Raw genomic sequence first — 27,724 nt, forward strand, 5'->3', positions numbered from 1 at the left:
TAATTCAAGTAGTGTTGACAAGTTTTTATCCTGAATAGGAACAACACAGATGGTGAACCAAATCACCATGTACCAAGGCTTTATTGTGTGCAAAATGCAGAATGTTTATAGTCTATGCATCAGCAAATTCAGCACTTACTCACAAGGAAATGGTCAAACCTAAAACATAATTGTCATATTGACATAAGAAAAATTCCAAATTGCCATTTTCAATGTCAAGTGTTACTTCAGCAATCATGTGCTCGCTAAACACCTTTTGGTGGCCTCTTCTTATACTTGATCAAATAGTGGCATCACCTCATGTGATGTCATGAATGACATCTTATCGGGGATGAACTTGATGAGTTTGAGCTGGTGAGGAGTAAACATCGACATAATCAACTAAATTTCAAGACAAAAGAATAATTTTCCATCAGACAGTATCAAACAAAACGATAATTGAGTGCACGTCGCAAGATGCATAAAGATTCAGAAAATAAACGTTAGATTCCCTGGCACACAGAAAGTTAAATGAGACAAATTCTAACAAAAGATATATTTATATTCTAAGCTTTGATTGCACATCCAATGTGGATATCATCTAAGTGCATTTGTATCTCACGATTTGGAGCCAATGAGTCTTATTTGGGCTATCTTAAGAAATAACTCATTTGCAGCCTTTTTAAAAATGTGACAAAAGGTCAGACCTTCTGCTTATTCCAGTTCTGATCCACGAGTCAAACGAAAACCACTGCCTCATCTTTTCATCATTTTGTTTGCGTCTTATTGCTTCCCCCTAGGATGGCCGCCTCAATTCTCTTGTGTTTCTCAACAGTAACCTGCAGCTGCCAGTACTTGAGATACACCCACATGAGACTTCCGTTCTTTCTCTTGTCCATGTTCATCAGGTTTGCACAATGCTTATCCCTCTTAAAAATCTCTTTCAGATCAGCCTCTAGATTAAGTTCATCCGTGAGAGGCTCTTTGACTGCCTTGAGCAGTATGTTTCTCTCCATCTCGAGGCGCTTGTCTCGGGGCAGGATGAGGGAACAGTATGCGTTCTGGCGCTCCGCAAGTTGAGCCTCAAGCTCGCGCAGTGTGGCGTTGGCTTTCTGAAACCACTCGTTCTGTTGCTCCATGGCTTGATGCAGGACGGCCCCTCCAGCTCCAGACTTGATATATCTTTGCTTCTCTTCCTCCAACCACTCACGCTCCTGATGAAGAAGATGACAGATTGCTTGGTGTATGAGGGGGCTACACACAAACATGCTCGATGGTTTCGATCGATTTAATTCAAGTCAGTTATCCGTCAGTATACGTACACGAACAGTCTGTGCACGTAAAACAGGGTTCCCACTATTTTCTTGAAATTATCTACCAAAACTTTCCAGCTACTGCAGTACAGTAAAAAGTGAAGTTATCACAACATACACATAAATTCCAACCCCAAGCTTTGGAGAAGTGTTTTAAATAGCTTTCTTCAATGTTACCAAACATCAAAATTGCTCGAAAAAAATAAACAGCTCTCCCACAGCTGCATATCGATTCTCATCGTTCATCCCAAAAGAACGATTCTTTTGCAAAGGTCACGGATGCTTCAATGCTCCTCTCCCTGCATTTTTAAAGTAAAAATCTAAATCACTGCAAAAATAAAAAATATATAAATATCAAAATCAAACCCTAGGGCCGGGTGCAAAGAGAGCTGAGCGGCAGCTAAAGGCAGGGACCTTGGTGGTCCGATCCTCGGATACAGAAACTAGCTCTTGAGACATGGTATGTCACCTCTCTGGCAGGGAAGGAGCCGGGGCTGGTGTGCGAGGCTGAGAAGTTCCGACTAGATATAGTGGGGCTCACCTCCACACACAGCTTGGGCTCTGGTACCAGTCCTCTCGAGAGCGGTTGGACACTCTTCCACTCTGGAGTTGCCCAAGGTAAGAGGCGTCAAGCAGGTGTGAGCATACTTATTGGCCCCCGGCTTGGTGCCTGTACATTGGGGTTCACTCCGGTGGCCGAGAGGGTAGCCTCCTCCCGCCTTAGAGTGGCAGACGGGTCCTGACTGTTGTTTGTGCCAATGCACCGAACAGCAGTTAGGAGTACCCACCCTTTTTGGAGTCCTTGGAGGGTGTGCTGGAGAGCGTGCCCCCTGGGGAATCCATCGTTCTGCTGGGGGACTTCAATGCTCATGTGGGCAATGACAGTGAGACCTGGAGGGGTGTGATTGGCAGGACCGCCCCCACTGAAACACCATGTTCAAACATAAGGGTGTCCATATGTGCACTTCGCACCGGGAGACCCTAGGCCGCAGTCCGATGATCGACTTTGTAGTCATATCACCGGATTTGCGGCCACATGTTTTGGACACTCGCGTGAAGAGAGAAGCGGAGCTGTCACTACCTGGTAGTGTGTTGGCTCCAATGGTGGGGGAAGATGCCGGTCCGACCGGGCAGACCCAAACGTATTGTGAGGGTTTGCTGGCAACGTCTGGCAGAAGCCCCAGTGAGAAGGAGTTTCAACTCCCACCTACGGCAGATCTTTGCCCACGTTCCGCAGGAGGCGGGATGCATTGAGTTCGAGCGGACCATGTTTCGTGCCTCCATTGTCGAGGCAGCCAATCGGAGCTGAAGGAGTCCTTTCTGGCCTTTTTGGCCTGCGGGACTCCAGAGGCAGCTGACAGATACCGGCTGACCAAGTGGAATGCAGCTTCGGCAGTCGTTGAGGCAAAAACTCTTGAGGTGGAAGGAGTTTGGTGGGGCCATGGAAAATGATTTCCGGGCAGCTTAGAGGAAATTCTGGTCACCATCCGGCATCTCAGGAGAGAAAAGCAGTGCATCATTAACACTGTCTATAGTGGGGATGGGGTGCTGCTGACTTCGACTCGGGATGTTGTGGGGAGAATACTTCGAAGACCTCCTCAATTCTACCAACATGCATTCCACTGAGGAATCAGAGCCTGGAGACTTTGAGGTGCTCTCCTATCTCTGGCGTTGAAGTAACCGAGATAGTTCAAAAACTCCTCTGTGGCAAAGCCCCGGGGGTGGATGAGATCCGCCCGGAGTTCCTAAAGGCTCTGGATATTGTGGGGCTGTAATGTTTGACACGCCTCTACAGCATCGCGTGGACATCGGGGACAGTGCCTCTGGATTGACAGACCGGGGTGGTGGTCCCCCTTTTTAAGAAGAGGGACCGGAGGGTGTGTTCCAATTACAGAGGAATCACACTCCTAAGCCTCCCTGGTAAGGTCTTTTCAGGGGTGCTGGAGAGGAAGGTCCCTCAGGAGGTCAAATCTTGGATTCAGGAAGAGCAATGTGGTTTTCATCCCGACTGTGGAACAGTGGACCAGGTTACACCCTCAGCAGGGTCCTCGAGGGTGCATGGGAGTTCGCCCAACCAGTCTACATGTGTTTTGTGGACTTGGAGAAGGCGGTCGACCGTGTCCCTCAGGGAGTTCTGTGGGGGGTGCTTCGGGAGTACGGGGTACCAAGCCCCTTAGAAGGGCTGTTTGGTCCCTGTACCACCGATATCAGAGTTTGGTCCGCATTGCCGGCAGTAAGTCGGATTCGTTTCCAGTGAGGGTTGGACTCCGCCAAGGCTGCCCTTTGTCACCGAAGGAGCTGAGCCAAAAGGCGAAGCTCAAGATTCACCGGTCGATCTACGTTCCTACCCTCATCTCTGGTCACGGATCGTGACCGAAAGAACGAGATTCCGGATACAAGCAGCCGGAATGGGTTTCCCAAATCCCATGCTCGCACCCATGGCACTGTCATCACCAGGCTGACTGGCCAAGGTGAGTAACCTGAGCGAAAGTTTAGTCGAATCGCTGACGGAAGCCTGTTGAAAATTAGAGACGGACCGGCCTCTAGACGGGTACTATTTTTTCCGCCCAGAAAAAAAGGCGAATTATGGACGACGGAAGATTACCCACGCTGCAGACGTCTGACGAGTAACGGACACTCAGTTTTTTGTTTAATTCTCAGCTCTCGAAGCCACCGTCATGGTCACTGTGGCTGTACGGAAACCAAACCAGAGATGTATTTAATCTCAGAGCACACAGCCAAACGTGACGGCAGGCTCGCTACTGCTCTCTGTCATTCAATAAGGGAGACGAAGAGAAGAAAAAAAAACTCACTCTCGATATACAGCGCGCTGATTCATCTAATGATTATCACTTCCTGCTCCTCTGCCGTCAAGGCAACCTGATTTGCCGAATGAGGGTTTCAGCATTTCCTCCTACTTTGCGGCCGTCGACTGAATCGTTATGATTTTCGAGCCAGTATTAGCACTCGATAATGTAAAATTACACATCGTGAAAGCAAGATTGCCGATGATATCGATGACGATATATATCGCCTGCCTCTATTAGGCTGCATAACTGTTCAAAGGAATATGCAATTTGATTGGTTGGTAGCATCACATTGGGCGCTGTGCCAGCTAGAAGCAGAGATGCAGCAGAAAAGCGCTTAATGATGCCCATCGAAGGCAGCTGAAAGCAGACACGTCTGTTGAACCTGTTTACGGTCACCCACAAGGTAAAGAGAAGAGGAGGGAGGAAAAATCATTTTCCAGGACAACTAAACTTTTCTAGGACCTTTTCCTTTTTTTTTCTAATTTTCCAAGGGTTTTCCATGACTGGAAAACTGGTCAATCATCAGGTTTTCCAGGACACGGGGCAACCCTGTAAAACTAGAGATTACCTGCTGCAAACGTTTCCGTTCCTCAACCAGATGATGGCTCTGGGAGATCATGGCTTGCTTATAGCCTTTCACCCTCTGTCTCTCCTTCTCCAGCTCCAGCTCCAAGGCAGCCACGGCTCTGCGCCTCTCCGTTAACGTCTCCTCGTACCGTGACTCCATCTCACTTTTCACCAAGAACACATCCTTGTTATACTTGGATTTGACCTTCTCTATCTCTCTTTGAGACTCCCGGGTCCAGATCCAACCTGAGAAGACAACAGGTGTTTTAAAGTCTTGATTTTGAAGCATGTTTTCCCTCATTTTAAGATTAAGATCTGCTGCAGTGATTTAATTGGTCATCTCTAAAAATTGAGCCAAACATATGTATAGTGGCTCCCTTGTATAAAAATGACGATTCAAGGACGGCACAACATTTCTTCTGAGCAAGAAACCAACATTAAGTTCAAGAGGTCACTTTGAACATTTTTTCACAAATATAATCTAACTCCAAAATTGTATATTATTGAGGTACTACGTATGAGCAGCATATCATTCCAAATCCGCAAAAAATTATTAGGCCTACTCATGTAATTTAGGGCAAGCACAACTAAGACATGTCTGCCATCAAGTGGTGGTTGGTGATATTACAACTTAAAACTACAGTCAGGCCCTGCATATTCACAGTTCAGCATCCGCAGATTCATTTTTTCCCCTTTTTTAATACTTTGTCATATTTGGGATTTTTTTTTCTGTTTTTTTTCGCGGGACTTTCCCACCCCCACCAGATAGATTAAATGCATGTAAAAGGAACCTCAAAAGCTCACATATGATATTAATTGACAAAGACGAAAACGAAGGACATTTTAGCTGTAATTATTGTTCGTTTTTGTTAATCGTACAAATGTAAGATGTAGTTTCAGTTGTTTTTTTAAAAACGATTTTTGTTTTTATTTTGTTAAAAATATTTGTTTCAATTATTTTTATTTTCTTAGTTTTGGTTAACTTAAATAACTTTGTTGTGTACACAATAGTTTGTCATTTTCGTAACAGGGCAATTGAGAAAATATTTTAATTGTCAAACAGTGCTTATTACAATTTTATGGCAGTTAAGAATCTGACAGGCATTTCAATCCCACCGGTCTCATCTGGGACTCGAACATTGGACAATTTCTTTTGCAACTTACGAAATGCAGCCAGACCCAGCATAGGCACCAGCAAAGCATAGTTCCACTGGTTGCCATCTGCGCCTCCCTCCCCCCTTTCTCGTGGGTCTGGTTGAATGTTCCATCTCGGGGGGTCATTCAGGTTGTTCATGGAGGCTGCTGTCACACCACACAAACAAATCAAAACATTAGCATCATTAACTTTATACTGTGGGATTTTTTAAGGTTTCAAGTAGAATGGCTTAATTAACTGAGCAAATCTATTCTAACTGCCAAAGGTAGTACAAGTATGCAGAAATTCAGATACTTGTGTTAAAAAAAAACTCCTGTACTGAAGTAAAAGTAAAAAAGCATGGCCTTCAGAACAAAAGTAAAAATACATTTTCACTGTCAATTACACTGTATATTAATAACCATTTAAAGCTTGGCACAACGGGGGAAAAAAACCCCGAAAAACTTCCCTGCACCCAATAGTTTCCCTCTTTAATTAACTTAGTAGTGCTCGTACTGACAGGAAGATAAACAAGTGATGTTGCATGTTGTTGCTGAAGCGCTAACTAGCACTGGCTCAACTTTTATGCTATTAAAACAGTGTTACCATTGCTTTACTAACATTGTGAACTGAGTAACATAAAGGGTGACTGAGGTCATGGTAATGACTTAAAACACACCTTACTTATAGTACCGGTATGTTTTTTTCAGACTGATGTTTTTTTGTTTGGGGGTGGGGGCGGTCAACACCCATTTTTTGGTGGAAAACGCATAATGTAGTTTTATCTGTGTTTTTTTTGTTTGAAGAAGAAGAAGAATTGGGGGGGTTAAAAAAACAACAAAAATAATTTGTCTGTGCCCCCATGTGCTTTGTTTTGTTTTAGCATTTAAGTGTTTGTTTTTTTGTTTGCATCATTCCTGTGTTTGCAGCATTTCGCTATTTGTAGAACTTTTTTACTTTGCATGTGTGTTTGTCTTTTTTTTTTTTTTTTTAGTTTGCACCATTCTTCTGTTTGTAGTGTTCTGCCGTTTGCAATGCGGTTGCCCGTCGGCCACAGTACTGTACTGTTTCGATTAATCGAAATTTAAATTGTGATTTTGGTTTTAGCTTCTCTCAATCTTTAACAAGTTATAATCGAAGGAAAACAATTTAATGTGCAGAATGGCGCGGTGCATAAACAAGTTCCTGAGGCACCAGAATGCTTGGATAACAAGCATGTAGCACATGTAATTCTGCAGTCCCTGAGCGTGCTTTAAGCTGTTTAGTGACCCCGTAGTTGGAGTTTACTGGATAGGTAAACACACAACAAAAATAATTACACACATTGTACATTTAAATACAAAACATGCTTTGTCTTTAAAACATCGCTAGCTCTTATTAGGGCTGCTCGATTATGAAAAAATATTAATCACGATTATTTTGGTAATAATTGAAATCACGATTATTCAAACGATTATTGATTTTTTTGGGTACAAAACAAGGAAATGTTTAAATGTAAAAAATATAATGACATATTTATTTGAAACTCTATGTAAGATCCCTTTGGACCAAACAAAATCAAATTAGTTATTATAAAATAAAAAAGGTGCAAATATATAAATTCAAGTATGATTTCCTTGTGTAGACAAAGTGCGTTGGATATAAATGCATATTAAAAATGTTTTTTTTACGATTATGCCAATTTTGTAATCATGGAGTCACAGTGTAATAATCGTAATTGTAAATGAATTTCGATTAATTGCACAGCCCTAGCTCTTATGCTAATGATTTAGGGGATTCCATTCAAATGGTAAGTGAAAATTTGCCAACTTCAGGTGTGATATTCCTTGAACTAACGAATATTGCCACACAAACGCAGTGGAAACACATACACAGTTAAGACAACACTACTCAAAGGCACAAATTCTTCCCGATCTGTGAAAAATGCATTATATTGATAGAGTTCAATCGCAACTTCCTCTGTTCTCTGGTCACTGTGTGTACGGTACTCCATCTATGCACGGCAACACACTGCCCCGAAGAGGCCAAATACTATTTTTACCAACACACATTTCTACATGACATGGCAAATCCCGGGATCCTAGGTTAGGCCAGTAAGTCCCAAGTCTTGTGAAACTAACATAAGATAAAATAAATACGATAAAGCGATAAGAACAAACTTATTCAAAGCTTCGACGTATGCAAAGATGCAAGGCAAGTGTGGATGTAAGAGAATGAAAATGCGAGGCTTCAATTTCACATATTTACAAGGTCGTATTGTACTCAACAAAAATAAGAATAAAAAAAAAAAGAATAAAGTGTTGTACGTGCAGGGAAGAATGGGCATGAAGCTATGATGATAGTTGGGAGTAGTTGGACAAATACAACATTTTTAAATCAAGAACGTTCCAGGTTTTCCGTTTATAAAAACGGGCGTTTTAATAACCGTGATTTCAATCTCAATCATAATAATAATTAGTATTTTTTTTCCCCCCTTAATCGTTCATCATATATGACCAATACACATTCGAACAATACTCAAAACGACTTTCGGTGATAAATCCAAATCAATTGTACACAAATTTAAGACATTCAAATATCTAATTGTGGAGTGAGATGGAGAAAGATGCGGCATAAATGATTTGCTAGACAATACGACTAATCTTATAAACGTATCATGTTAATTAACTAACTCAGACGCTTGCAAGGTTGACAGCCCAGCTAGCCACAAACAAGGCTAAGTAGAAGCTAGAAAGCTAGCTAACATGTTAGCTTACGCACTCATCCACGTTAGTGTATTTCATAAATGCATCCAACGGGACAACTCTCTACGTTTGTCTGTTTTCAGGTAAGGTCTTGTTGTGTTGTGTCTCACCTTCAAGGAAAGTCTAGGTCACTTTAAACATTTGTTCCTGCACCATACACCCTGGTTATACAATTTCTATGCGTTGACGGTCCCTCTCCAACAACTGGGGTGCGTAGATTGATTGTTATTAAACATTTTTCATTACGTGACATAATGAGCAGACTTAGAAGAGTATTTAAATTAAATCGTAATATTAAGTATTCATATAGCAAAATGGGGTGCTACAAAAGCTACAAGACGGTTGGCAATAACATCTTATATATGATTTCACCCATGTTTATCGGAGGGTGGTTCATTCCAGTGCCACGGCATAGGTCAGCTTTCCAGCTTGTTGTCGGCAGTCGGCGTCTTTCCTCTGACTGACATCATGGCTGCTGTTCAAGCTGCGTCTCGCCTCCTCTCTAAGAGGCTACTGTCCTCCAGGAAAGCCGTAAGTGCTAATACTTGTATTGTGTATAGGTACGTTATGTGCCAGGTTTCAAATGAATGTCGTCTTTTTTTTTCCCCATTAACAATGTTCGACATTGCTTTCATAACTGCTGTCTGACTTGCGTAACCTGCGTTATGTAGCGAATGGCTGCTTCAATGTGACACTAGCTCAACAGTGAACGGAGGCTTTTGAAAACCCACCCAAGTATATATCTTTTGCCGTTTCGTTCAGACCATTTCCATCTTTATATTTTAATCATTTTGACCAGGTTATGTTCAGTGAAAAGAACCTTACTTTGTTGTCCTTGTGGGAAGGATTACAGTTTTTGTTGTTAGTATAGTTGTTAAATTAGCACATTAATGGGGAAGTGTATGTAAATATAATGTACATCATATGTAGTAATTTAAACTCTGACTGCGTTTTGATTGACTGTAGCAGTGACGATGATATAGGGCTGCTCGATTATGGAAAAAAATATTAATCACGATTATTTTGGTAATCATTGAAATAACAATTGTTCAAACGATTTATTTTTTGTAACAAAACAAGAACAGGTTTGAACATGTAAAAAATATTAGGACAAAATACTTTGAAACGCTATAATAATTTAAGTTCGTTTTGAACCCAACAACATTTATTAAATTAATTATTTAAGAAAAAAATTAAAGTGCAAATGTATAAATTAAAGTATGGTTTCCTTGTACAAACAAACGAGTTAACTTGCTATGCACTTATAAATTGCCAAAGCAGTAAACTGCTTGGAGTAAAATGTCAATTTAATTTTGACAAAATAACAGACATGCTATTCATCTATACATTTAGACCTTTGTCTAGAGCCTTTTTTGTTTTGTTTTTAAAGTAATATTTACATATAGTGAACCAAGTTAAAAGTAATTTGCTTCTGATAAATTATAAGTTTTATATGTTGATTGGGTCAAACTAATTTAAATGTTGACTGTTACATACCAGTACGTAATCTATACAATACTTCTAAATTACAGTAGGCCATATGAGCTATTCCACAGAATTGGTTAAAATTGCTGTCCACAATGAAAATCAAATAAAAAAAGAACAATTAAGTGTTCAGACCTTGCATAATTAGTTATATCTTGTTATGATCTATTTGACCACAAGGCATTAATTGAGATACTATTAAACTGAATGTATAAAAAGTCATCTTTTCTATGTCACTTCCTATTGGGAGGTGGCCGTCCCAATCTCTAACTCCTGAATTTCAATTCATGAAAAAAAAATGCAGAAGATTTTTGCCAATTTACAAAATACTTTACTTTAATAGAACATTTTGGTTGCTTTTAAATGTATTGTGAAAGATTTACATTGATATTGTAGATTTTTTTTTCCAACTTAGAAGTTTTTACCTAAAAAAAACTTGTCCCAACTTTTCATGTCACTACCGAAACGCAAAGAGTATTTGTCTGTAGGCAGGGCACTGTTTTCTATCTCTGTACACATGCTCAAAACTGTCTGTGGTAGCCACATTGTGCCAAGCATTGTTGAGTATTGTCAACAACTATCATAAAATGTCACTACCAAAACGGTCACTTCCGAAACGTTTCGGTAGTGACAATATGATGTTTCTTTTTTAATAAACTAAGTTTTAAATAATATAATACATGGATACATATGTCAATATCTATATGATCTTTCTGACTTAAACAATATTCTATTCCATATTTTATCTTAATTTGAAGGGAAAAATAAAACCGAAACAGTAATGAACAGTAATAATGGTTTCTTTGATGACAATATGATGTTTATTTTTGAATAAAGTAAGTTTTACATAATATAATACATATATACATATGTCATGCACGGATCTTTCTGATTTTAACATTATTCTATTTCATATTTTATCTTAATTTGAAGGGGAAAATCCAACCGAAACAGTCACTACCGAAACATACAGAAAGGTTTCGGTTGTGACATAATGGTTTCTTTGATGACAATATGATGTTTATTTTTGAATAAAGTAAGTTTTAAATAATATCATATATAGATACGTATGTCATACATAGTTTTTTCTGATTTTAACAATATTCTATTTCATATTTTATCTTAATTTGAAGGGAAAAAGCACCAAAATGCCAAAAAGCCTAGCAGAGACAGAGTACAGGCGAATGACCAAGTGAAATCCAAAGAATATTTAATAAAGGAAAGAGAAAGAAATAAGAGATGGAAGGAAGAAGGAAAGCTGAAGTCTACCAATGAAGTATCCAGCAGACAGCAAAGGAAAGTCAGGAGAGCATGGAGCAAAAGACAAGACCACCAGATGTCTCTCTAAAAACATAGAGAGAGGGAACATACATGTTTGTCATTCCAATTAAATTTCAATTTGGAAGGTGAAACCACAGTTTTTCAATGATGAAGAGCCCTGTGATGGACAGGTGACCGGTCCAGCGTGTACCCTGCTTTTGCCCTAAGTCAGCTGCGATAAAATCCAACCCCCCGCAACCCTGAGTACAGCACAAAGCACTAGAAAATGGAAAAAATAATGTTTCATTAGTTATAATTCATTTAGATTGATTTTGATGTCAAAACCATGTATATTAATTTGTAAAAATACTCTGTAGAGGGGGGAATGGAAAAAAATATGAATCGGCTAGTAGAATTATTTTTATTCTTCTGTAATTGTGTGTTTCGGCAGTGACACATTTTAGGGACAGGCAAAATATTTGGGAAAAGCTAGAAAATACTATTTGAAAATTGACTGTACTTTTACTATATTTGTGCCCCTTAGATATGATGCAACATGAATACAATAAAGTTTTTTCTAAAATACAATCCAAATTTCACACATTTTCCAACTCTGAATTCAAACCAATTCAGTAGAATGGCCCATATAAACTGTATTACAATATAATGACCAATAATATGTTTGCAAATTGCATTTGAAGCAAATTGACACAAAAATGAACACAAAAAATTTGACTTCATATTATAGACTAATAAAGCAATTTAACTTAAGTCACAGTAATAATGTTTAGCATGGTTTCTAGTTTTGTGCTGATAAAAGTAGTGTATATTTGCATAAGATATGTTATTTAAAATAAATCACTCGTGCCGATTGCAAAGTGGAGTCTGTGCCCTAAACATTTGGATGCCTTGTCCGGGCAAAGATTCTGTTATCTTTTTGTGTCCCTCCGATGTTGATGGGTGGAGGTTGCTGCGTATAGTGATTCAATGACAGAGATTTGCGTTGCGGATGACGCCAAATCTAACTCGGTGTTTTCTTGCTTAGGTGTATCATAACATCACTGTAAACCAAACGATGGTTGAATAGATTCGTTGTGTTGCCGGTGGGTGCAGAGACAAGTTGCACTTTATACGTCTTTGCTCGCCATCTTCCACGGCAAACCCAAAATGTAACCAAATAAGCGATTTCGACTTGCCTTGCTTGTTTACAAGTCGTTCCTGTGGCGGGTCTTGTGTCATTTTTAGGTCTGTTACTCTGTTAAAACGTTGAGTAGGAGCGTGTGCAGTGTGACTTGCGGGCTGCGGGCTGGCTGACTGGCTGGCTAGCTAGCTAGCTTGGAGAGGGCGGCACGGCGGAGTAACTCGTGTGCGCATGCCTCAAAACAACTCAAAATTAGTATTAATGATAGGTTTTTTTTTTTTACGAGTATGTCAATTTTGTAATCGTGGAGTGTAATAATCGAAATTGTAATTGAATTTCGATTAATTGCACAGCCCTTACGTTGATACATTACAAATCCATCGAGGGCCGACAGTATTGACGTAGGCTACGGTATGATAGTTATTGCGATATGGTGGGAAAGCTCACGGTATTGCATTAAGCCTCACTGTATTGCAGGAAGGTTCACGACATGGTCTCTGAGTTTACCCACAGGTTTTTGCCAAAGACGTCTTCAATAACAAAATTGTCCATTGAGAAATTACCTGTTCCCCAATTTGAAATTGTCATACCTGCCTTTTGGATCCAATTCCCACATTTCTTTTTAAGACATTTTATGGATTTTTTGAAGAACAAATTTTAAATATAGTCAATTGCTCTCTTCAGACAGGCGTCTTCCCAGCTGCCTTTAAAACGGCGGTGGTGAAGCCCCTTCTGAAGAAGAGCGGTTCTGACCCGAGCGTTTTTAATAACTACAGACCCGTATCCAACTTACCGTTTTTAAGTAAGATTTTAGAAAAACTGGTTTTCATCCAGTTGAATCATTTTTTAAATACAAATAATATTTTGGAGAAATATCAATCTGGTTTTAGGATGAACCACAGTACGGAGACTGCTCTTTTAAGGATCTTAAATGATATTAGGTGCACTGCAGACGTGAGAAAACTCACAGTCTTGGTGCTACTGGATCTAAGCGCTGCTTTTGATACAGTAGATCACCAACTTTTATTAAATAGACTTAAAAATCTAGTGGGCATCTCTGGTACTGTTTTTGACTGGTTTTATTCCTATCTCACAGACCGATATTTCTTTGTAAGTATGGATACTTGTTCCTCTAAAACTCATGAAATTAAATGTGGGGTTCCTCAAGGTTCGATTTTAGGCCCCTTACTTTTTAATCTTTATATGCTTCCCCTCGGGGATGTCATCAGGGGACACGGCATCAGCTTTCACAGCTATGCTGATGACACGCAGCTGTATATTGCCGTGTCTCCTGATGACACAGGACCCATTGATACCCTTTTAAATTGCATTTTAGATATCAAGTCATGGATGGCAGATAATTTCCTACAGCTCAATCAGGACAAGACTGAGGTTTTAGTTATCGGTCCCGAAGGTCAGAGCGAGAAGCTTTTACCAAAACTACACATTTTTAATCCCTCACATTGTGTGAAGAACCTTGGCGTCATTTTTGACTCTGAGCTCAGTTTTATTCCTCATATTAAAAATGTAACCAAGATTGGTTTTTATCACCTTAAGAATATCGCCAGAGTCCGCCCGTTTCTCTCTCAGGCTAACACGGAAGTGCTGATGCATGCCTTTATTTCCTGTCGTTTAGATTACTGTAATGCCCTGCTCTCTGGCCTCCCGAAAAAGAGCATTTCACCACTGCAACTACTGCAGAATTCAGCCGCTCGGGTGCTGACGAGAACCAGAGGGCGGGAGCACATTACGCCAGTTTTGAAATTGCTGCATTGGCTCCCTGTGTGTTTCAGGATCGATTTTAAAGTACTTTTATTAGTTTATAAATGTGTTAATGGTCTTGGGCCATCTTATTTATCTGATTTGCTTTTATCATACCAGCCCTCGCGGATCCTGAGGTCCTCTGGCGCCGGCCTTTTATTTATTCCAAGGGTGAGGACCAAAATGCATGGCGAGGCTGCATTCAGCCATTTTGGTCCTCACCTTTGGAATAGCCTGCCAGAGGATGTCAGGTCTGCAGAGACTGTTGATATTTTTAAGAGGAAGCTCAAGACACACCTTTTTAGTTTGGCTTTCAACAACTTTTAAATAATTTATCTTTTCTTTTGATTGAAGATAATTCTATGTTTTGCTTTGAATGTTTTAAAGCACTTTGAGTTGCATTTTTATGTATGAAAAGTGCTATATAAATAAAATGTGATTGATTGATATATTTCTTATTAAAAAATAAATAAATAGAACCCACAGTTATTCTTTTGCTTAAGTCTAAGACTTCAACTAGAGTCAGGATTCAGGAACACTCTTATGTGCGTCCATAGTCTCCATAAAATATTTCCTTCAATTCACATTTGTTTTCTCCATTTTTTTGTTGTTGTTTTTTTTTAATCAAAAGATGAATGTATGCCTTTTGCATGGCAGGGCTTTTGATTTTGCATTGCTCGCCGAAGTAATGTCTCGTCGACCAGTCAGCCAATCATTAGTGTATTTCATGTGACGTGGTCACTTTGTCAGTTGAGTACTCGGGTATATAATAGAAAAAATATCATCATTGCGTTAAAGTCTCATTCAATATTCCTATCATCAATACATGCAGTAAGTTCCATATCGTCGCTGTCCTGTGAAAAACACTTATGTCCAATTTTGGTATGTCCAATTTTGGTATTAAAAAAAAAAAAAATCACGTTAATGCGATGTCTGTAAGGTGGAAACACCATTCTCGTAAAAATAAGAAAAATGAAAAATAATGGACAGAATGGTTTTTCACAGCACAGTGACAATATGGAGTTGTATGCTTTATCTGACTGACTAATCAGACGCAACTTTAAATGTGCATCGCTATCCAATAGGTGAACAGGATCTAGGGGCATTACTAACACTCACCTTAAAAACGTTGCAATATTATAATATAGTTTTGTGACATAATTAATATAATTTTAAGTTATTACAACTAGGCTAAGAATACACTGAGCCTGCTCATTTTGCCACTTGAAAAAAATATTTCATTTGATAATAAAAGTGCCATTTCTTTAGGTACATGTTAAATAACCAAGTAATATTGATCTCGCAATATTCAATATGCAATATTCTGTAGGAGAGCACTTACAGCGACGCTGCTTGCAGTTCTACGTTTTACTGCTGCTAAGTATGGCCAGTGCGGCCATACTTAAATCCTGCAGCAGTATTTTTTAAAGTATTTGCCAGTTTTTTATCCCCGTGGTTTCAAAATGGTATTGAGTATTTTCATGCATATCGATATCGAGTTTGACATTTTTGTATCGCGACTACCCTAGATTCAGGGGGTCCTCGGTTTACGACGGAGTTCCATTCCTCCGACAGTGACGCAACCCGTATTTTACAGTTGTCGGAAAACGCAATAGTAAAGTCATAATTACAGGCCAAGCAGTTAGTCCAATAAAATGAAAAAGAGCAAGTAAGGTTATATTGGTAGTATAAACAGAGAACCCCTATATTGTTCATTGTCAACCAAGATTTTCAGTTGTAAATATCTTCTGTCCATTTTGATTCCTGCTCAATCTTTTAATTAATTAGTATTTTCCTCTTTGCTGCCAGGTCCCTGCGACAGCAGTTCAAGGTTCGAGGAATTTGCATTTCTCCATCTATGGCAAGAAAAATGCAAAGGTTTCTGATGATGTGAGTTATAGAATATAAATAATCATCTACACAAACAAACACGATTGAATAGCCTGAATGCATTGTTTTAGTTCATATCATGTTGCTCTTATGGCTAACTGCCATAACTAACTGTAAACAATATGAAGGCAGTGCAGATTTTTTTTTTCAAGATTAAATTGTTTGATATTGTTTTATGTTGTTCTCTTTAGATGTCCAATCAGTACCCAGTTGTAGATCACGAGTTTGATGCCGTGGTGGTTGGCGCTGGAGGAGCAGGACTCCGGGCAGCTTTTGGCCTGTCTGAGGCTGGCTTTAACACTGCCTGTGTCACCAAGCTTTTCCCCACCAGGTCTCACACTGTTGCGGCACAGGTAGAGTACTCATTTGAAAACGGTTCATCCAAGATGGCTCCCAATATTCTAAATGGAGTAATAATGGTGTAACAATAAATCCAGTTAATCGATGTATCGAGCTCACAGAGAAGTTTTGTGTTGCCAGACCATGTAGATCAGCTGACATTTTGAAAATAATGCAACCCTTTGGCAAAATTGTTCACTGTTAGGTGCAGTTGTTCTTTAAACAGAACAATCACAGCAGCAGGTTAATTTAATGTGAAAATACACAAGTTGAATACTTGGGTATATTTTTTTTGTTTGACAAAAAGAGAATGCTGAATAGTGTGGAGATGAATGAAGCACTTTATCAAAATGGTTTGTTTACGTTGATTTTTCAATGTAAAAAAAGACTCAGCTTATTCTGATGATAAGGCAAGTTGGTGTATAAAAATAATTAGCTTGTTGTGTTTCACTTTGTTTATGCCAGAGTATTAAAGGGGAAGTCAACCCAAACATGTTTTTTTCAAGAATAATCTGTTGTATGCGGTCCTACTAGTTGAAACAGGGCATTCTGATTTCATATTGCGTAACAGCTCACCTGTTTTCTGAAGCTGAGCCATGATTGGTCATTATCTGAGCCCTGAGCAGCTATGATGTCATTTTCAGTCGACTGAAGTGATCAAATGGCCGCCCCCTGAGATGGCTAAAAAGGAGTGGATTTTGCTACTTAACTCATATTCCACAAACGCAATATTAATCTGAATGCCTTGTTTCAACTAGTTAGCCTGCATAGAACATATTCTTAAAAATATATATATGTTTGGGTAGACTTACACTTTAAGAGAATTCGCTTGTTCTGACAGCAATGCTGTTTTTTTTTGTTTTTTTTTACATTTTGGAATCAATAAACCTGAGTTGGTTTGAAAATTACATCCAATGAAACGGCATTCTATAGTGTTTATTTGAAGGTACCTTGTAATTAGTATAGTTTTATTTACAGAAAATCCATTGTTACCAGATTGAAATATCGAAATCAACTTCATCAGATCGAATTGTATTGTTCCCACAAAGCGATATATAGCTTTGTGTCGAATCGTCATGCCTTATATCGATATGTTTTGTATCGGTCAAAAAAACGGATCGTTACACCCCTATTACAATAAGTAATTTAAGGACCAAGGTAAATCTAATAATATTGCCGCAGTAAATAGTTGAACAATTTGTATTTTCAGGGTGGAATCAATGCAGCTCTTGGTAACATGGAGAATGATGACTGGAGGTGGCATTTCTATGACACTGTGAAGGGTTCTGATTGGCTCGGGGACCAGGATGCCATCCACTACATGACAGAACAGGCTCCTGCAGCTGTAGTGGAGGTAAAGACCGAAACTCATTTTAATTCATAGAGCAACTGCAAAAAAGTAGTATCTCTCTGATATTGTCAATCAAAATTGAGACTTATTATGTATATTTTTGACACTTGCACACAGATATAGAAACTTTAAACAGCGTTTGTATTGGGTAACATTGTGTAAGTGGTCATAATGTTGTAGTCGGGGTATTGCTTCCAATATTTAGTTTAAAAAAAATGTATTTAGCAGACAGATAAGCAATATATATTTTTTAAAGTTATGAATGTGTACTGTAGATTTAAAAAAAAAAATAAACACATAGCCTACTATGAATTCATTGAAATATATTATTTACCCTAATTAAGTTAATGTATTACAATAAATATATTATTTCATACTGCAATTCTGAAAGTGTATTTCATACACAGAATCAATTTCTTTTTTTTTTTAGGTTCAATGATTATCTCTGGTTAAAATTGATTTTTTTTTTTGTAACATTTTGTTGATCTAGTTATAAGAGAGTGTAGCACTTGTGCAACCGCATTGTTGCAAGTTGTTTAATTTTACTTACCCTCTCAAAAATATTGTTATTTTATCGAGTTGTACAGGTTTTTTGTCACATTAACCCATTAAGGACAGGTGCGCATAACTGCGTTTCTACTACTAGAGCCGGGAGCGCTGTTGCGTCCTTCTACCCTTAAAGCCGAGAGAGCGTACACGCCATTTTCTTTTTATTATTTAATTATCTGTCTCTTAACCAATAAAATGCATCAGAATATACACGTGACGGTGTCGTAAGCCCGCAGAGGATGTTCCGGAATTCCGGAGTTATAATGGCGGTCGATCGCGGGAGCTCTGAAATGAGTAACGGCAGCGATATAGACCATGCGCTTGTGGACTTTGAACTAGCAGAACCAGTCAAACGTGATATATAGTTAAGATATATGTTTGTAGACAAGATTGATGTCTTTGTAACAGAATAGAGGATGGTAATTACCACTCATTTTTTTTTACATTAAAAATAGTGCTTCTCTTGTAGTGACACTTTATTTTTACATCTTCAATTGAAACAGTCAAGATTAATAAACTCGGGACTGTGTGCAAGCCACATGTCTAAGGTCTCAAATTCTTTTGGAATTATGTTTTTGTCCGCTACAGGGGCTGAGATATTCATTATTTTGTAGGTGTTGAATTTCTGGGAAAACCTCAAGTTCAAGGGTAATTCCAAAGACGACCTTAGGTTTTGGGGAGCTGTTGAACCAGGCGCTTTAGGCTTTAATGGGTTAATGGTTGAAAAAAAAAAAAAAAAAGTTTTACATCACAAAAACCTGGCATCTGAACAATGGTGTCTTGACTTTTTACATAGCCTACACTGTATGTATTGAAATGCATGATAAAGCCTCAAAGATAGAAGGCCTAAGACGATGCATTTGGAGTTTCAGATGCTTTCGGCCTTTGATCAGGTCACCCCAAAACAGCATGTTACATTGCCTTAACCCTCCCCTAGTTGGAGAACTTTGGCATGCCTTTTAGCCGCACAGAAGATGGTAAGATCTACCAGAGGGCGTTTGGAGGTCAGAGTCTCAAATACGGCAAGGGAGGCCAAGCCCACCGCTGCTGCTGTGTCGCAGACAGGACTGGACATTCGCTACTTCACACTCTGTATGGACGGGTATGCTACTTATTTTACTCTTGTTATAGAATAGGGAAAGACTATTTGGACAAACCTAATACAGTACATTGAGCTTGGAACCGCTTGTCTCGATTTTGTGTTCCGTGTTCAGTCGCTGCGTTATGACACCAGTTACTTTGTGGAGTATTTTGCACTGGATCTGCTGATGGAAGATGGCGAGTGCAAAGGCGTGATCGCACTCTGTATGGAGGATGGATCCATCCATCGCTTCAGAGCTCAGAATACTGTCATTGCTACTGGGTAAACACACCTCAAGAACTGAGCACAGAGTTGAAGCTTACACAAATCAATGTGGGCGTGATGTAATCAGAACTGTTTCCGTTCCCAGGGGTTACGGTCGAACCTATTTCAGTTGCACATCTGCTCACACTAGTACCGGGGATGGAAATGCCATGGTGACCAGAGCAGGTCTGCCTTGCCAGGATTTGGAGTTTGTACAGTTCCATCCCACTGGTGAGAAAACAATACACACGTTGTGTAAACAAAAGGAGTTGTATTTTCAAACACAATAGCTATTGCACGACTCTTCCTGTCTTATTTATTAGGACTGAGCGATTTTAGGAAAACATTTTATTGCGATATTTTTTTTTTTGACAGATCTCAATTCAATTTTCCATTTGCTTCAGCATCGACATCGATCTCTTCGTCATGGCTGACGTCACCCGTTAGCGTCTTCGGGTTTTCGAGTCTGTGCTAAATTGCTAGTGTAGCCGTCATCTTATTTTATGTCTCGATACTTAATTGATTGTAATACACATTTTCTGTTCATACAGTAGCTGCTGGCTCTCTGGACGAAACTGCGGTTCTAGCCAGACTTCTGTGAAAAGTCTCCTGTATACCTAAGCATTTATTTTGGGTCTTTCCCAATTCTGCGATTAGTATGCTTAGAGACTCCTCGTTCGCTTCCTCTGTGAAATCGCGACTTTTTATTTGGGTAGTTTATTTGTCACCACGGAGGAAAGGAGCAGCATCACGCAACTACTTGCTGATGCTGCGCACAGACTTAAATAAGATATAAATAAAATCCGCGCTACTGCTGAACAAGCAAGGTAGCTTAGTGGCCAGCACTGCCAAGCAGCCGCATAAAAGAAATGATTTTCAGGTTTTGTGGGTGACAGCGGGAGCGTGACGTGGATGCCACACTTTAAATTTTTTTTATTTTTTTAACCACTTCGGAGATGATTAATGTGACCCATCCACAGTAGCATGCCGCTGATTGGTGAGCGTGGGGGATAACAGCCCTTTAGGAAAAACGTTTGAAAGGTTTGACGATCTTGAAATCGCAGTTTCGGTCCCAAAACGATGAATCGTTCAGCCCTTTTATTTATGTAGACAATTGTTTTTTTTTTTATGTAAGTGGCAGAATTAAGGCAGAAGAAAAAAAATGACATGGGTTAAGCAGCAGCATAACAATTAATTTGTTGGGCTTCCCAGTCATTTTGTCAGCTAATGGTGTTTAGTAAAATTCTCTCCCCTTTTTTGACGCACTTACTACTTTTAATGACCACATTCTATTTGGTCGTTTGTCATAATCAAATTTCAGTTTGCTATTTTTGTGTCTCTCTTGTGACCTTCGTCCAAGGGCTCATTCTACACTTTGTTGTTGATGTGGAGCTCCGGTTACACACCGCCCATACTTAAAGCGCTGTCTATTTTTGTTGCTGTTTCAGAATTCTCAATCAGCAAACAGTTATTTGAGAGTACAGCTTGTAGTAGCATGCTGGTCATTTATTAGAAAAATCTAGAAAATAAAAGAACAGATGATGGTGAGAAGAGTGCAAAGGCAATTAGGTAAATTCATCTCCATTTGGTCAAATGAGCAAAGTCTTTCCACTGATTATCTTTCCATCCACAGGATCATGTGTGACTTATTTTATTTGCTAATTAATTGTCACCCATCACTAATAAACGTGTCATCACCTTAACAAGTGACGCTTGTATCAATGTCAATGGATGCCCTCGGCATTTAGAAGGTTTACATACATCTTACTTGCAGTAATTTCACAATGTTATTTCCACATGGGCGTCTTTCCAGGGATCTACGGAGCCGGTTGTCTGATCACTGAGGGCTGCCGTGGCGAGGGAGGCATCCTGATCAATAGTGAGGGCGAGCGTTTCATGGAGCGCTACGCGCCCAACGCCAAGGACCTGGCATCCAGAGATGTGGTGTCCCGCTCCATGACCATCGAGATCAGAGAGGGCAGGTAACTGATCACAGTCTTGAATCCTGCCCGTAAAACCTTTAGGCACCATTTTTTTTTTTTTCAATAACATATCGAGTGTTGATATCACTATTTCAAAAGGTTGTATCTTGAAAATGGTTAGAGATAAAGGCATGTAAATGTTGCTTGGTGCAATTTAGCTACTTTGGCGTTTTAAATGCAAGAAGGAAACCACAATGAATCCCATTTATTGCAGGGAATACATTCTAGCCCCTTCCATAATAGATGAAAATCTGCGATACCGAGAGACAGAGATATTTTTTTTAAAAATGTAATAGTCTTACCACTCCCACAGTCTTTAACTCATTCACTGCTATTGACGTAAATATTTGTCTTTTCACAGTCGTGCCATTCAATCCCAGGAACTTATTTTTTATTTTTTTCAATTTTTTTCCAATATTAGAGTAAAAGAGGGTCTGAAATTGTCTGCCAGTGAATGAGTTAAACACATTTCATTTGATTAAAACACTTCAACTTATTAAAACATACCTCGCCGGCACAATCCTCCAGACAAAAGGCAATGTGTGCTTGTCTCAAGCCGTTTGTCACCCCTAGATGGTTAACTGTAAAACCGACAGTGATGGAAAAAATAAACACTGCACATTCAAACAACAAAACATTCAACCAAACCATATAATTTCCTCTCACGAAAGTCTGATAGCCTAATGCAAACGTATAATGCAATAGAAGGGCTAAGTGAAATTAGCAGTGACGGTTTATATAATTATTAACTGTCAAACAGTTGCTGCGGTAACACACGCAGAGCAGCGACACATCCAAACGTGTGTGTACGACGTGTACCTTCAGGGGTGTGGGTCCAGAGAAGGACCACGTATATCTGCAGCTCCACCACCTTCCTCCTCAGCAGCTCGCCACGAGGCTCCCCGGCATCTCTGAGACGGCAATGATCTTCGCCGGAGTGGACGTCACTAAGGAGCCCATCCCCGTCCTGCCCACCGTCCACTACAACATGGGAGGCATACCTACAAACTACAAAGGCCAGGTAAGTCACACCTTTGACACGGCACCCTTCTGCGACTGCGATCATTCTGGATCTCGACCTGCCATCAGGTGATCACTTACACTAACGGCGAGGATAAGGTGGTTCGTGGACTGTACGCCTGCGGAGAGGCTGGCTGTGCAAGTGTCCATGGTGCCAACCGACTGGGCGCCAACTCTCTTTTGGACCTGGTGGTGTTTGGCAGAGCTTGCGCCCTCACCATCGCCGAGGAGCACAAACCTGGTGAGGAATTGGGGGAGGAGTCATGTCAAAATGCAAATGGCTATGACAAGATTGTCTTGAAAGGAACAGTGCCCTCACTTTACGATGGCGCTGACATTTTGATGCCCCAAACACGGCACCGTAGCACTAGTGGTGCAACCTCCTTAGGAACTGTGGCCATGTGTAACACCAAATCTGTTATTACCATTCTTTTTTTTTAAATGTTATTGTTTTATAATTCATCCCCAATATGTTTTTGATGTCTCATTCATTATTTCCATTGGCTGACTATTTTGTTTTTAAACCCAGAACAAAGCACACCCAGATTTCTCATAGTTCTTTTTTTGTTTTCTCATGACTCGTGGGATTTAAACTCAAAATACTGCCACAAAATCCCAGAAAAACGGCAAAAATACAAGATTAATAACACTAAAAAATATCTCAAATACCAGATAATTTTTTTTCGTGCAGCTCTTTTCTGTAGTTATTACTTAATTGCTGGTAGATGGCGCGTTCTGATTTGTATAGAAATTTTGTTTATTACCGCCGTAGGAATAGCACTCCATCGCAACAAGAGGATCCCTTATTATATTGTTATTGGGTCACGAAATGAGTGTGGTAGTTTAGTCAATTTGTCTTAGGCAACTGTCAAAGTGGACGGCAACGTTTCAAACGTTTCTGGCTTCCTTCCACTGGTTGCACTTCAAAATTCATTTGAAGATTCTGTGATTTGTTTTGAAAAGCCGCATTCGAACTATCCAACTTTTTATTCCTTGGTGTTCAACACAGCATGAGATTCAAGCCCTTATTTGAGTGGCATATTTTATTTCAATGATGTTATATTCAGTTGTCTTATAGCAGTTTTATGTTTGATTTGTTATTCATGTACAGCTCTTTGTTTTAGTTGTGGTCGTTTTATAAGTGCTTTACAAATGTAAGTGAGTTGAGTTGAGTTTAACCTTGTGCTGACATGGTGGTTTTTGTTTCTTCCCCTTCAGGAGAGGCGCTTTCCCCTCTTAAGTCCAGTGCAGGAGAAGAGTCTGTGGCCAACTTGGATAAGATGAGGTTTGCCAATGGAAGCTTGCGAACCTCTGAAATAAGGCTCAACATGCAGAAAGTATGCACACACAATATATATACACACACACACACACACACATTCAAAGACATTCTATGTATGATTCATTCCTTTGATATGTTATCTCCAGGCCATGCAGGCTCATGCTGCCGTGTTCCGTACCGGTTCTGTTCTGAAGGAGGGATGTGACAAATTGGATGCCATTTACCAGACCATGGAAGATATCAAGACCTTTGACAGAGGTAAATTTCATGTATAGCAAGTTGCGGTGAATCCTGACGATATCAAATATATCCAATAAATATATTCTATGTAGACTCCAAATCAATTTATTAATAAATATTGATACTTGAGGTAAAAAGTTTGAGGAGCGCACGCACTATTCACTTGAATGAGAGCCGCAGCTGAGGCTCCCTCGGCGTCACCCGGTCCAACGCCTGTGTAATCGCTAATAGTGATTATGGGTGGGTGCATAGCAAATGCTATGACAGTCAAGTCAAATTTATTTATATATAATATAAATATAGCCTTTAATCCTAAGAAAGTCTCAAAGGGCTTCACATGCCCATAGTTGACAAATATTAACGATCCCTGATCCCCATTCCCCTGATCTTAACCCCAACTCTACTAGTGAGTGATATTTGAAAAGGCACAGATCCATGTTTGCCATGTGGTGATACTTTAAATTCAACACGCATGGCAACATTAGCCTCCGCAAAGCCAAGATGCGCGGAGCTCTACAAATTCAGTAGTCGTGAGTTGCAGCACCAGGCACTGGCAAACATCGAGTTTCTCAAGCTCCACTCAGGGCTGCTTAGTTTCGGCCCAGCCAGCCAAGCTCCCGTCGTAAAGACGCAGTAGAGGAGACTTTTTGGTGGCGCGCTGCGTTGCGGCATGGCGAGTACAGTAGGTTTCAAAAAGAAAATCAGCAAATTTGTGAGTGCTGAACCACAGGCTTCACTGACAAGCCATCTGCACAGAATGCCGACTTTGAGTGACATGGAACAGAACGTGTTCCAATCCGAGATTGGAAAATTCCTATTCTCTTAAAATTCATATTCTCAGAGACATGTTCACGGCTCGATCTTGCTCCTGGCTTCTGTAGTTTGAACCTGAATAAAAGGTTATTGTTTCCAGTTTCTAATTTCCACTGCGACTGTTGTCCTCGTTAGGCATTGTGTGGAACACGGACCTGGTGGAAACACTGGAGCTGCAGAATCTGATGCTGAACGCCGTCCAGACCATACACTCGGCTGAGCAGAGGAAGGAGAGTCGAGGAGCTCATGCCAGAGAGGACTTCAAGGTCTGCGTTCCAGAAGAGGGGGAAAAAAAGCATCCTTCTTTGTTCCTCCTCTAACAGGAAGTCTCTTTGGGTTCACAGGATCGTATTGATGAATACGATTACTCAAAGCCGTTGCAGGGTCAGGAGAAGAAGCCCTTCGAGCAGCACTGGCGGAAACACACCATGTCCTATGTCGACCCCAAAACTGGCAAGGTACTGTGTGGGTGCATGTGCCTGGCGTGTTGGTGCTGCTACACAAACCACTGTTGACTGTTAAAAATAAAACAAAACAAAAAAGGTCATTTCCGGATTTCAAAACGCACCTGATTAAAAGCCGCTACAGCTAAATTAGCCATAAAAACACATTTGTACATGCAGTGGCTGCTTTGTAATAATAGCCGCAGGTAACCTCCCGTATTTTCCGGGCTATAAGCTGCACCGTTATATAAGCCGCACACACTCTATTTTTAGAACATTTTGGAAAAACCCCGCACCTTTTATATAAGCCGCACCTATCTATGTTGAAAACTTTTATATTTACTGCATTTACAGAACGATTATGAACTGTAAATCTACATGTGTGTACCTGATTCTTTCCTAACAGTGCCTTTTAACACTGCAGCAACGTTGCTGATTAAAACACAAGAGAACTAAGAGAAAATAAACAGGACTTATTTTCATTTCACTGCCGACTGCCGCTCCAGTTTGTCAGCTAATGTCCACCAGACTCCACCATCTATTGTTCTACTACATTCTACATATGCACCTGTCTTGTTTTATGTTAAAGTCAGCCAATCTAACGCACGACGTGCTAAATCAACAATAGCATTTCACATCGAAACAACAGAACAGACGTAAAATCAGCCAATCGCATTCATGTGCACTTCACAGACCTCTAGGAAAACATAGAATCAAAGCATTACAGCACCTAATGCAATAACCTAGTCTATGGTGCCCTCGCCTGTTGAACTCCTCCACCTGCAGTCACATCCAGTTAATGGGAAATGTATTGTATTGAATTGTACTGTCATTCCGGTTAGAGCCCCCCGACCGGTGGGAGAAAAATCCACAGAATAGCCGCACCGCATGGCTCAAAATCTAGGAAAAAAAGTTGCGGCTTATAGTCCGGAAAATACGGTAATCACGTTATAACCAGGGTGCTAAATGAACTTTTTTGAACACCAGACAATTTTGAACACCCAGCCAATTAGAATTTACACTAGCATTTTTCTACTGTTTTTATTACTTCCCTCAGACTATCTCTGTTCATTCTCGCACTGGTTGCACTATAGACGGTAGTGTGAAATAAAGGCAGTCGCACTGCCAGTGGGCATTTACAGCTATACGTAAATAAGTGGGTATGCACCCAAATTACTCAAGGATTTGTTTCAGCCCTGGTTCCAAGTATGTTTTTATTTTTCCGGAGATCTCTTACACAGTAACCCCTCCCGCAGTTCCCACCCTTCTAAACACTTGTTACACTTAATATACCGGTACATACATATATTTATTTATTACTACAATACCAATTTGTGTAATGCTCTGCCCAATCACAGGTGACCTTGGAGTACCGTCCCGTCATTGACCACTCTCTGGATGAACAGGACTGCGCCCATGTCCCTCCCGCCATCCGCTCCTACTAAGAAAACCCCTCCAATCATGATACTATTCTGCAAATGTTCATTCACCAACTATTTATGGAAAAAAAGTTCCTGCAATACACAGGATATTGAGGGAAACTCTGCCTTGGATTGGCTGTTTCAAGGCTCCATGTCCTCTCTTGTACTTTTGTCGTGAGCATCTTTCATCACTCCAGCTTTGCTATTGTGATGGTGCTGTGCTCCCTTTTCATAGATTTGAATGGCTTTAAATGCATTTCACGTTTCAGATAAGCTTCAATTTGAACAAGATTGTGTTGCTATAAGGCCACAGGTAGGAGTTTGAAAGCATGTAAATATGCCTTATTGTACAATAAACACAACAGATTAAACAATATGTCCTTGTTACAAGTCAAATGTAATCTTGTTTCACTCACTGTTGCCTTGGATAGCATACATTTGTGATCTGTTGGTGTGTTTGCAGTTACAAGTAATGAAGCTTAATATTATACTGTATGTGTACATCAATAACAATGGCGCATGAAGAAATTCACACTTGTGATGAAGCATTTTATTGCTTAATGCGCTGCTTTCTCTTAAATACAAGACAGCTGTTTCAGTAAAGTCCTCAAAGCTTTTGCCAGCTACAAATTGGCCTAGGGATGACAGTATGAATGTCAAAGAAAGGCTTAGCAAGCGGTGATTTGTTTTTATTTTTTAATTGGATTTAATTTGAATGAATATGTAATTGATATTTTCATCAAACATGGTGTATAAGTGTAAGATAAGGTTGATTTGATTTTGTCACTTATTGCCATGCATTTTACAATGAATTTGAAGTGCTGACTGGAATTGATTTGCCTGTTTTTTTTTTC

At 39.9% G+C, this 27,724-nt stretch overlaps 2 protein-coding genes across 5 annotated transcripts; one reads left to right on the top strand and one right to left on the bottom strand.

Moving 5' to 3' along the window:
• Nucleotides 1-62: 62 nt before the first annotated feature.
• ccdc127a (coiled-coil domain containing 127a) lies at nucleotides 63-9,220 on the bottom strand. 4 transcript variants are annotated; one of them, XM_086037127.1, is made up of 4 exons: nucleotides 8,921-9,220; nucleotides 5,834-5,968; nucleotides 4,671-4,915; nucleotides 63-1,193 (listed from the first exon to the last, which is right to left on the bottom strand). In XM_086037127.1, the coding sequence occupies exons 1-4, from the start codon at nucleotides 8,943-8,945 to the stop codon at nucleotides 747-749; spliced, it is 852 nt and encodes a 283-aa protein (XP_085893253.1). In that variant the 5' UTR covers nucleotides 8,946-9,220; the 3' UTR covers nucleotides 63-746. The 4 variants fall into 4 exon arrangements, with proteins under 4 accessions (XP_085893253.1, XP_085893252.1, XP_085893256.1 ...); XM_086037126.1 differs by having other exon boundaries at nucleotides 5,834-5,971; XM_086037130.1 differs by lacking the exon at nucleotides 8,921-9,220 and adding an exon at nucleotides 8,659-8,887.
• Nucleotides 8,936-27,701, top strand: sdha (succinate dehydrogenase complex, subunit A, flavoprotein (Fp)). Its single transcript, XM_086037125.1, has 15 exons — nucleotides 8,936-9,079; nucleotides 16,005-16,085; nucleotides 16,277-16,438; nucleotides 17,635-17,778; nucleotides 19,262-19,426; nucleotides 19,539-19,687; nucleotides 19,776-19,900; nucleotides 21,483-21,651; nucleotides 22,477-22,672; nucleotides 22,741-22,912; nucleotides 23,890-24,008; nucleotides 24,100-24,211; nucleotides 25,142-25,272; nucleotides 25,351-25,464; nucleotides 26,808-27,701. Exons 1-15 carry the CDS (start codon nucleotides 9,017-9,019, stop codon nucleotides 26,892-26,894), a joined length of 1,989 nt encoding a protein of 662 aa, XP_085893251.1. The 5' UTR covers nucleotides 8,936-9,016; the 3' UTR covers nucleotides 26,895-27,701.
• The last annotated feature ends 23 nt before the right edge of the window (nucleotides 27,702-27,724 follow it).

The sequence above is a fragment of the Filicampus tigris genome, chromosome 8, assembly GCF_054856515.1.
Source record: "Filicampus tigris isolate MCC_2025a chromosome 8, RoL_Ftig_1.0, whole genome shotgun sequence".
Lineage (NCBI taxonomy): Eukaryota > Metazoa > Chordata > Actinopteri > Syngnathiformes > Syngnathidae > Filicampus > Filicampus tigris.